Source organism: Mya arenaria, chromosome 10, assembly GCF_026914265.1.
Source record: "Mya arenaria isolate MELC-2E11 chromosome 10, ASM2691426v1".
Lineage (NCBI taxonomy): Eukaryota > Metazoa > Mollusca > Bivalvia > Myida > Myidae > Mya > Mya arenaria.
This window is the reverse complement of record NC_069131.1, coordinates 32,784,531-32,797,220: the sequence shown is the minus strand read 5'-3', so window position 1 is coordinate 32,797,220 and position 12,690 is coordinate 32,784,531. Positions and strand designations below refer to the sequence as shown.

The 12,690-nt window shown below is 32.7% G+C and overlaps 1 protein-coding gene across 1 annotated transcript; it reads right to left on the bottom strand.

Annotated features, from left to right (window-relative positions):
* Positions 1 to 9,573: 9,573 nt before the first annotated feature.
* LOC128204602 (tyrosine-protein phosphatase non-receptor type 20-like) lies at positions 9,574 to 12,229 on the bottom strand. The gene is made up of 6 exons (XM_052906006.1): positions 12,130 to 12,229; positions 11,795 to 11,871; positions 11,429 to 11,563; positions 10,659 to 10,816; positions 10,228 to 10,363; positions 9,574 to 9,657 (listed from the first exon to the last, which is right to left on the bottom strand). Exons 1-6 carry the CDS (start codon positions 12,227 to 12,229, stop codon positions 9,574 to 9,576), a joined length of 690 nt encoding a protein of 229 aa, XP_052761966.1.
* Positions 12,230 to 12,690: the final 461 nt, after the last annotated feature.

Genomic DNA, 12,690 nt, shown 5'->3' with positions numbered 1-12,690 from the left:
AATGTGAAAAATATTGTGGAGACCATTGTGCTAATTGTAATAAAGAGAACGGATGTACGGCATGTGAAAATGGATATTATGGAACCACTTGCGAAACTCAATGTGGTGTAAATTACTGTACATCGTGCACCAGTCCTACACAGTGCACTTCGTGTACGGATGGTCGATTTGGAAGTACATGTCTGTATAAGTGTATCGATGACTGCGTACACGGTAATTGTGATTCAACGACAGGTTCTTGTCAGTGCAATGCTTATTATACAGGTGAGACATGCGACCAGTGTTTGGTGGGGTACTATGGTAACGGCTGCACACAGAGGTGTTCTTTAGGCTGCTCTGACGGGTGCAATCGGATTGACGGGGCATGCGCATGAAAATCCGGTTGGGCAGGGGATAAATGTGACACATGTGCCGATAAATACTTTGGAGACATGTGCAATGAGCAATGTAATAGTAATTGTCTGTCATGCACTGGGGAATATAACTGTACATTTTGTCAATCTGGAAGGTATGGTGATCACTGCCAACTCAGATGTGGGAAAAGCTGCGTAAATGCCAAGTGTGATAACAAATCTGGACATTGCATATGCATAAGCAATAGTTTTGTTGCAACACCATCAACAGGCTATTGTGATGTTTGTGTACCCGGACATCATGGTCAAACATGTGAGAAAAGATGTCCTGATACATGTTATTCATGCGAAAACGATTATAATTGCACATCATGCAATGACGGATATTTTGGAAAATCCTGTCAAATACACTGTCCTGGTGGGTGTCAGGAAAGTACTTGCAATAAAGGGAGTGGGTCGTGTTTGTCATGTAGAGGTGGGTTTTTCGGAGGATACTGTAACATTGCCCGCAGTTATGTAAATCATGTGACCAGAACGGGTCATGTTCCGAGTGTAAACCTGGATATTCAAACATACAGAAACTCTGTACACATATAACAGGTATGTGTGTCAATTAAAGATTGCAGCAAATGTACAAAAACATCCTATTTTGCAACTGACGTTGATTGTTGCTAGTGCCATCTTTGAAAGTGTGTCTCTTTTGCAAAGCTTTTTGATACAATTTAAGAGAAATTTGTCCTCGAGATAAATTATTAGTTATTGTTCATATTATTCCGCTGCTTTATAATTGACTTTGATGTATATTGTATAATATTCGATTCCTACGCAATTAATCAACTGCTTTTAGTGGAAATAATTTGAAATGTTATTGTCCAAAACTGGTTTACCAGTAATGCTGTTCAATACATGTGTTTTGTTTGTTTGGTCTACTGCTAAATAAATCAAACGAACGTTTATGTGTTTTCTTCTTTAAAAGCGTATGCATTCGTTTGCCTCTGTTGTACACATAAAAATATACTGCAATAATTGATAACAAATGAGTTAAATGTCAATGCAAAAATATAGTCATCTATTTAGAGTGGATATATTTTAGAAAGAGAAAGCATTGTTTATAATCTGGTTTGTTGAATGGTACTCAGATAAAAAAATGTATATTGATATTAAAATCTTGTTTCAGCCGATATTGGAAATACAAGTGAAAGTGAAAAACAGACAACATTGTCAGCATATCTTGAATGGGGTCTCATTGGTTATTTTGTGGTGCTTGTAATCATTGCAGTCCTTGGAATGTTTTGGTTTCGTAAAAGGTTCGTTACAGTTACAATTATTAAAATGAGCACGTTATTATATAGATGAATTCAAATGGCTAGGATATGTATAGTGTTTCATAAAAAAGATAAATTATGATTAATTCAGATGAAATAAAAAAAACAAAAACAACAAAGACTAGGATTTATTTTTTGGTATTGGCATCTTTACAGCTGATACAGGGCTTGTACAAGCTAAAATGCATATTCATTGGTTTTACCATGACTATCCTATGTGCATGCATTATGGTCACCAATGTCAGCTACAAATTGTAACAGTTGTCCATGAAAAAATATCAAGCAATCAGTGTTCAAACCTGCTTCAGCACTTGCTTTAAATTGCTGGAGTTTAGCGTACGATGCAGACAATCCCACCTTGTTTAGAAGATCAACCAAGTATCTTGATCCAAACCTATGATGTATTGAACCACTAGGCATAGCTGTAAGGGGCAAGAAAATTTCTTGGGCGACATGCTTGGATGATAGTCTGACCAATGGAAGCCAACTTGACAGCGTCAGAAGCTGAGAACATGGACGGCAGGAAGCATTTTCGACTTTCGGGTATATACTTCTTGTTCTATTCAGTAGAAAAATTGGAACAAGAATTTCGGAAGAACGTATTTTTCGTTCAAACTGCAATAATGTTTTGATAACTTTTGCTGCGTCTAGTATAATGTTCTTTCTTGTTTCGTCATCGGACCCATATTCATCTTTAGAATGCGTGTCAGCAATTTGGAAATTGTTCTTCTCAGACTCACATTGACTTCATTTTCTACGAGAGTACCTTTTGGTATATTATCATCAACATGGTCCAGTAATTTGCTTTTCAGATGTCTCATCGAAAATGCCCTTCTTCAAATGATTTTTGCCATGAACTGGACAAGCTCACTAACGTTTAGTATGTTTCCAAATGCTCCTGAATGTAAGACACTTCATTTTTGAAACTTTCATTAATGTCGTAGGTGGCACTTTTACAATTTCTTCACGGTGATATGCTACGCTGACAAGCATTCTAATCAAACCGGTTCGCATAAAGTGATTTTCCCTTAATAAACGAGATCTAACATTTATGCATGCATGTATACAAAATGACGTCATTGACGTGTATTTTATTTTCAGTCTCTTATTCTAACATGGTAATCTACAGACGTCCTGCAAAGCACGCGAGTTTGTTAACAACAATATCAATTCTACTTTGAATTTTTTTTTCCAAAAACATCCTACGGTGTCTGGTAGTTTTTAATGTACCAAGCCCAGATGTATAAAGCAAACTATATTGTCTTCGAGTAAACAAATGTTGACAAATGATTCATTTCAGGCGAAGGTCAAACATGGAACATGATGATTTACATACCAACAACTCATTCCATGATGGTGAGTAGTTCAACAACATTTATCATTTTCATTTATTTGCATTTTGGAACAACCTGTTTTAGTCCACCATCTTTCTTTTGAGCACAATTGATTATTGTACAAGGACGTCAAAATCGAACACACACACACATTCAATACCTTTATTTTTTTAACTTATTCAAGTATTCTATTTGATAAAGGCCAACGACACTAGCAGTCATTATGGACATATAAATTTTACACAATAACAGCTGAAGGGTGATAACAAGTTTTATTTCAAATTCAATATTTAACTGAAAAACATGTCATGATAAATATGCATATAATATCATGTTTAAATATTTAGCATCAGAAACAAAGAAGTAAAACAATATATACATTTATGAAAAATAACTTTAAATAATGGTGTTCTTTACACAATTTTTGTTATTTTAGAATTATTTCTTTTATTTTAAAGTCTAGTAAATAAACAGTGCTAAGTTGTCAACAGCATTTTTTGATGTTGTGTTCAGTAAGGTAAACATGTAATTGATGCTTAGAGTAATATACTACCTACTAGGGCGATATTTGATCCTCAGATTGATTAAACGCCTCTTTTTGTTTAACTGTGTATCAATCATATCAAAATGAATGTTTTATCATTGGTACAGTGCCTCTTTCTAAACCCAGTTTAGGGCTGTCTATTTTTTTTAAATATTAGCAAAAGTCGTCCATTTATAATACTAGTAGTAAATTTCCCTAACAATATACATCCACAATTATCGGGGTGTATGTGCTCCGACTTTCTGTAAAACAGTTGTATAATAATTCGTAAATACTTTGTAACAAGTAGTATGAACAAATAGTAAAATCCATTGGCAAGGTTATACACTTTTGGAATTAATAAATGATTTACACCGCATTGCCACATTTCAGATTGTAACTGTTCTTAACACTTCAGTCAATATCAATTCATGTATATCTTTTATAAAATAAAGTTGTCTTCATATGGTTCACATAATTCAATACGTTTGATTAAACAAATTTCTTTAACAATGTAAAGATTGACTTATATTGAATTGTATGTATATAAATGTACTCGATACAAATGTGTGTTTGTGTATGGGACATCAGCATCACATCGTTCCACATTTGAATTTTGTTTTGCGTCTGAAAATAAACATTTTTATACCCGGAAATCACACGCCGAATAATCAAGATACATAGAAATATACTGCCTGTCAATCAAATATCGGCTACAACGGCTATTTTGGATGACCTTCGTTTTAAATGTAAACACATACGAACTGGACTACTAATAAAATGCTTTATTAACATGCTTGATATAAAATCAAATATGTTGGCATTTCCAATGTTTTTTACTAAAAGAATCAATCATGTAGTAGCCGGTACAGAATACCTACAAATGAATTCAATGAATTTTATAGCAAACAGACAAACCGAGTAGTTAAAAAAAATGCGTATTTAGATTTTGTGAAAAGACGCCATTTCTATTAAAACGTTAGATAACTAAGAGTTTTTCGACAAGAGAGTATGCATCTTTTTGAATATTAACCCAACAACATTAGATTTTCGCTGAATAATTTAGGATGAACGCCTGTTAACGGTTTAAACTATGAGAATTTTCTGTCTACAGGCCAAATAAAATTGAATTGAAAGTTTGAGTTTTACATATCTAAGGCGTTTAACGTTTGTCTGATACAATCCTTTATATTTGTGTAACTACACGAGCAATGTGCCTGTCAGTCTACGACATATTACTGAAGAAAATTTACGACTGATGCCAAACTGATAACAACTTATAATACATACGCTAACTCAATTTCTGTTATGTTTAAACGGTGAATTGTTTTATATTCTTTGCGTGAATTTTTAAAATTCGGTATTAAAACCCTGCGGTACCTCTTTCACAGTTGTTTCAGACAGAGCTTGCTATTTTGAATGCTATGATGTATTTCCTGTACGAAATGAAGCGGGCATGTCAGTTTCACCTTGCAATCAATTTTTTTTACATTTCTAATGATATTCAATGTATATCATTTGAAATGAAATATATATAATGTAGAAAAAGTATAATAAACTTATTTTGAGATAAATCAAGAGTCATTATACCTCCACTTCCTGGTGATATATGCACCAGGGTTGGTTAACAGAGATTTGCAAAAAATCAAAAGCGTTGACTATTATTAATGAATTTTCTGAAATATTGAAAACAATTCACCCCAATCGCAATCACTAACAATGACTACAACGACGTGTAGGGACGGTTTGCTTTCAACATACTGATACATTGACAAATTTTCACCATATTCAGCATGAGTTTGAATTAACACCTGAATTTGTTTATCATCAACAATATAAAGTGGTAGTGATTGCAAGGGAGGGAAAATATTTTGACAATATAAACATTTTTATGGAGTGTTATTTCTGCAAAGGTTGCCAAGAAATATCAATCAACAATGACTCGTATGCAACTTTATTGTCAATAAAATTGTGTATATAATGTACCTGTTTGAATTTTATATCATACCTTTTTATACATAAGATGTTTTTGCCGTCTCGTACAGAGTTTTTATAAAAAGTAGTTTTGGTTGAGAAACGTTGTTGACAAGTATAAGACAAGTTTAACAGTTTGAATATTTTCAGTGTACGATTTCAGGCGTTAAGCTTGTGTTGACTATGAGCAACGGTAATACATTCAAGTTATCCTAAGCTCCTGGTATGTTTTACTTACAGGTACATATTTATTTTTATACTACAACCAGTCAGGATAGAACAAATCACATCATCCTTTACACCATCAGCAGCTTGACAGAGTGACATGAGCGATACATAGTTTAACTTTAAAAATTATTATTGTGATGAGACTCTTATGCCTTCTTATGCAAGTGTCTCTCTCATTATTGTTGTGATGAGACTCTTATGCCTTCTTATGCAAGTGTCTCTCTCATTATTGTTGTGATGAGACTCTTATGCCTTCTTATGCAAGTGTTTCTCTCATTATTGTTGTGATGAGACTCTCATGGCTTCTTATGCAAGTGTCTCTCTCATTATTGTTGTGATGAGACTCTTATGCCTTCTTATGCAAGTGTCTCTCTCATTATTGTTGTGATGAGACTCTTATGCCTTCTTATGCAAGTGTCTCTCTCATTATTGTTGTGATGAGACTCTTATGCCTTCTTATGCAAGTGTCTCTCTCATTATTGTTGTGATGAGACTCTCATGGCTTCTTATGCAAGTGTCTCTCTCATTATTGTTGTGATGAGACTCTTATGCCTTCTTATGCAAGTGTCTCTCTCATTATTGTTGTGATGAGACTCTTATGCCTTCTTATGCAAGTGTTTCTCTCATTATTGTTGTGATGAGACTCTCATGGCTTCTTATGCAAGTGTCTCTCTCATTATTATTGTGATGAGACTCTTATGCCTTCTTATGCAAGTGTCTCTCTCATTATTGTTGTGATGAGACTCTTATGCCTTCTTATGCAAGTGTCTCTCTCATTATTGTTGTGATGAGACTCTTATGCCTTCTTATGCAAGTGTCTCTCTCATTATTGTTGTGATGAGACTCTCATGGCTTCTTATGCAAGTGTCTCTCTCATTATTGTTGTGATGAGACTCTTATGCCCTCTTATGCAAGTGTTTCTCTCATTATTGTTGTGATGAGACTCTTATGCCTTCTTATGCAAGTGTCTCTCTCATTATTGTTGTGATGAGACTCTTATGCCTTCTTATGCAAGTGTCTCTCTCATTATTGTTGTGATGAGACTCTCATGGCTTCTTATGCAAGTGTCTCTCTTATTATAATAGTGTTGGGACATTGCTAGGGTGACGTATTTCTAATGTTGGTGACGTTCTTATATTGTGACATTCCTATATTTGTGTCATTCTTAGGACAAAGAATTGTGACTGTGAAAAAGTTTGCCTGTATATTATAAAGAAAACACAATAAAAACCATTTACTAAGGTTAAAATAAATGTACTTCCATAACATATAATGTGAATGTTGATTGTCTATGAAATATATGAAATCATTTAAATTAACCATATTGAAGAATAAATGGTTACAATGGATTGTGTTGTTTATACTTCCCATATGGTGACTTTACTACCTGTACTAGCGAAAAATCATTCTAATATGTTATAAGTGTTGTAGTGTGGTTATATTTATTAAAAACGTAATTGATTAGTGTGCTGTATATTATTATAAATAAATGTAACAAACCTGGAAATGTGATACATTTGAGAAGGCATAAAATGTGCGTGTAAATGAAGCTTTAACGAAGTCCATAAACATATTTAACTCTGAATAAGTTTCAATGCAATCTATTGTTCAACCTGCATTTGGCTTTATAGCAATTTATTGACCACAACATTATTATTGTGATGCTTACAACTAAATCCAGAAATGTACTTAAGTTCGACTGTTTTTCGACGCATATTTGCATCGATTAAATCTCAACTACAGCTTACATTTTTTCATAGGCACGTCTTTGTTTCAAAATGAATGTTTCAATATCTTCTTTAGTGAAATACTATAATTGGAACAACCATGGCTGAGTTTATAACATACCACAAGAAAATATTAAACCTTTTAGCTTTTTCACCTTCTGAATTCATTTTAGGGACTTAGCCAGCAATATATACGTTCAAATCTTTTACCTTCAGTTTTTCAAATATCAGGTAATGTTCGTTTAGTGAAATACACTGAAATTTGCAAGTAAATCTAAGCATATATACACACAAACGTAGATAACACCATGAATAACCTAAAAGTTAAGTTTCAAGTCCATGTAATTTTACACAAAGGAGAGGATAAACTAAGTACTAAGTAAGTATAGCAAACATGTACCAACATGATCGGTACTCAATATATTACTTAAATGATCATGTTGTTTGAGTCGTGAAAACGTAGCATGTGTCGCAAATGAAAATAAAACATATTCGTTACCTATTCTAAAGATAAAAGTTGATAATACATATACCTTAAAGTATTACATACACTGAAAGCTTTATATTGCAACATACCACGACTGATTACATTGAACTGATAGTTTGTGGTTTATTAATTATTAAGCTGTGCAAACAGCTCAAGTCACATAACTACAGGTCGGGTGGGTGTTATTCAGTAAGATGAGCCGCAAAAAATAATGCTATGCTTTACATTTTAACCTTCAATGTCACTTAAAACACAACACAGAAAGAGAACTTTTATTGGGAGAACTGAAAAACAAATAATAATAATAATAATAGGCTCTAATGATGTCATAATGATCGCTGATCAAGCATACAAATGAATACAATTTTGAGAAATAAAATCAATATGTTATGTATTTGGTTTTATCGATGACTGTCTTGAACACTGAGAGACTGTCTATTTATAGTTTACTTAATTATAGAAATCATCTTTAGTTCATGATTTGGGCTAATGCAAGTTTCTAGAAAATGAAGGATATCAGGTGAATAATATCTTACAAAACAGACGAAACAAACTACTATACAAATAGTAATATGAGGTGTAAAGGAACAATACCACACACTAGAAATACACAGGTGTACATGTTCAATGCAATGCCCAATTACGTTCAAATCTGCTCATATAATTAAACACATTTCCAGATTGAAAAGAACACACTTACGAAGATTAAAAATAAATGCTCTTTTACTTATAAACGCTTACAACACCTACAATCATACTTCTAAGCTCGATTTATTACAGAAAGTATCAAAAAATAAATCGTTATGACATGTTTCTACATATTTCAAATTTAATGTGTATTCAAAGTTGAATGTAGGCAATACAAAACACAGTGGAATATAATTATATATATATAGTTAACAGCATTATAATAATAATAATAATAATAATAATAATAATAATAATAATAATAATAATAATAATAATAATAATAATAATCATAATAATAATAATGATAATAATAATAATAATAATAATAATAATAATAATAATAATAATAATGTACAATTCAATCATATTATATATATATTAAAAAGTTGCATCCACTACATCCATTACTAGATTGAAATTTTATATTACAAGCGCAAAGCTTTAGATTATTTCACTCACGAGTGTTTAATGTTATATGTTTTATGTTACATATAGACAATGCAATTAGTAGCGTGCATATATTGAAATAGAGTTGTAACTTATCAATTTACACTAAACGCTTGCACATAAAGTCTCGCATAATTGAAAACGTTCTGATAAGAGAATCATAAAAAGCAACAGCATGAAAACACTCAGCAATATGGTAAAAATAATAAAAGCATTACTATATGCAAATAATTACAATAATATTCACACCACAAAGATTTATGGATATTTGGTTGATGGAATACTACTGTTCTTTTTATCAGGTCATAAAAGTGAAGCAGAATGGCAATACAGTTACGTTGAAAAACTTGTCATCATGGTTGCACTTTATGTTAGCATACCTTTTTTTTCATTACTATCCAATGTAAACGTTTATGTTTTCGTGTCACAGGTAACCCTACGTGTGTCATTGTTCCGAATTTGTCAGCCTGTTTATTTCCCTCTGGTTATACCCTCATGTTGTAATACACAGCGTTATCCATTGCGTTCACGGAATGGAGAACACACTCGTAGCAGAAGTAAAACTGTTCCTAAAAGATAACATACACAATGCAATTATATCTTACGTTATGAACAACTGATTATAAATATGAAAAAAAACTTTCACTTTTTAAATATTGATCGACTTTATCTAGTCTTTACCAGATAAAAGCGAGAGAATACATTTGAATTAGTAACGTCTTAAAAACAGCACGTCATGACTTTGAACCGACAAAGTTACATTTTATTAAACAATTTAATGGTTACTTTGGCATAAATACTACCAAATATGCCGTTGAAAACTTTAAGTGCAGATATTAAGTTATATATCACATACATGTAGGACGAAAAAGGTAAAGTGAAATAAACTCTTTATTATTGTTCATTTAATATTTATATGATTCATGATCATTCATATAGAACAAGTATAGCTTAATTGTGATTCTTATTCAGTGTATGCTAAACCCTGAACCCCTCTTAATAGACTCATCAATAATTATCTTCCTGCTTCGTTTGTCGCTGTGGTTTTAATTGTATCATTGTAATACAAACCAACTACCAAGCAGATTAATTCATCATGCACTATGAACCATTTGTTTGAAGAAGTTTTTTATATTTACCTTATTTGGAATAGCGAGTGGTCTTCTAGCTCTGACTTTCTGCACGGCATTGACCACACTGACCTCATTATCTTCATTCAATTGTTCAAGTAATGTCGAGACCACACAAAAAAGGCCGCTTTTTCCAGCCCCATTTCTATCACAAAAAGTTTATATCATGTCAGGAAAATAATCTTAGAAAGTAACACCAAATGCTTTTTTTATCTCTTTAAATGTATGCATTTCAATATCTGTACAATGTTCCTTTATTGCATAGATGGGATTAGTAATTATCTTACCACACAAACAAGAGATTCGATTTATGCAATATCCATAGGTTTTTGTTATTAAAGCTTTTATTTCAGAGATAACGAAGCTACGAAGGCATTGATAATAATTCCACTAAGGCGAAATTTAAGACGTATGGAAGCTAAAGCAAAATTTCAACGTACAGACAGTGCAACAGTATCGGTCCCTTCAAGAGAGATGCTTTGGATACGTCTTCAACCTCTTTGATGAAGTCAACAAAGTGTTGTGCCGACATAGGAACATTGTGTTTCGTATCCCAGTCCAAATAGTCATAGTGTGGAATTGTCACATCTCTCTTGATCTATATTCCAATGAAAACATTCTATATATAGACAACGTTTGCTAAGCCACTCCGCCAATGAATAATTGGTTGTTACTGTTGTTTGCGGTGATGTTTGCTGTTGTTTTTATTGTTGTTCATTTGTTCATACAACAAACTACGTGTTTTTCCAAAATTTCAATAAAAAAAAGAATTTTTTTTTTGCCATACAAATGATTCCTAGGCCTAATACAATATCTAAAGATGCTATCCCATAATGCTACCGCTAGCAGATTCTGGGGGAAGCACAACCTTAAATCGTCCAAGTTAATATTTTTTATTTCAATATAGGAGACGAAAAGTAATAGCATACGCCCAAAATAAAATGCACCATTTCAGAATAGAAATTGCTAAAATTTGCTTGGGGGAGGACCCATATACCACCCTTTCAAAACGTTCAACCAAATTTATTTCAGTACTAAGGGAGGGGCGCAAGTCAATTAATGGATCCGCCTCTGGCTACGTCATGTTTTGTATAAAGGTAGTAATAATATAAAATAAAAACTCATTGTAAACTCCACCTAAGGGTTATTGCAAAAGTACCAACCGAAGTTCATTGTACTCTAGTAAAATATCTGCCCAGTCCATTTTTACCTGATGCTTTTCCAACTGTGCCTCCATATTAATGATACATGAACAGTTTTCTTGAACAGCAAATGCAATGAAATCAGCAACTGCGTCCGGCAGAGGTGTTTGCGCAACCAAGAAGCGGTGTTCTGTTTTTAAACTCTGAAAAAGAGATGTGTCAAAATTTCATTATAGGTTTTGCTTTTTTCTCGTTTAGTTTTATAGACCTTTTCTTGAGCCTTTATACCTGTATGATTTAGCTGTTATTTATGGGATTGTCTCTATACTTTACATTGTAGTATAATTCTAAAGCCAATGGACTGGATAACTAACATATAGTAATAAAGCAAACTTGTACATTGCATCTTTTTTTAATGCAAATCATTCGCTTACGTTGATGTGTATCGCATTGATGCAATCAGACTCGCTTGTTCTCAGAACCAGATTAAATTGCGGTTCGTTGGAATCACCTTTCAATACACAGAAACAAAAAAATATAAATCATTTAAATATTATGAAAACTACAAAAAACAAAGCTTGATAAATAAATAATAAATCAAAACATGTTAATCGCGAATTATTAGAGTTTCAAAATTTTTATCTGAATTTATAGAAAAGACTATCAAATTAACTATCTATGACTGTGTTTTATTCTTTGCATAATTGAATGGGATGTAAAAAGTATACTTCAAAGATAGATAAAAGTGCTGTCGAAACACTAGTTGTACCTGGTACATCCGAATGTTTCATGTTCTTCTTTGTCATCAAACGATTCATTGCAATAGCTTGTAGTTCTTTATCCGACTTGTTCTCATGACTCAATTGCATTTTCTAAAGTATATTCCGAATGCAACATTATGTTTGAATTATGATAATGCATTGTATATAATTTGATGCATTGTATTCACATTCAATATTTTGAAAATAATCTTACCTCAAATTGCTTCTGTATCTCCTGTTTGCTTGATTTCTCCATATATTCACTGAAATGTTCTCTTCTTATTGTCAAACAATCAAGAGTCAATGTATGGACCAACGCGTGGTGAAGATACTTGTATTGACTCTAAAATAGCAATCATAAATGAATAAACAAGGCTTGTTGCGCGGCACTTTGACGGACAATGAATGAATGCAGGTAATGTTCTACCTATAAGTGTAGCATCAATATAAATATTGATGTAATCCTGACACAAAGCTTAGACTTGTCTCGTGGTATAGATGCCAACCTTTGAACTAAACATGTTTTGGCTCGAATGCTGCTAAAGTATTTTTACCACTGGAACGGACCC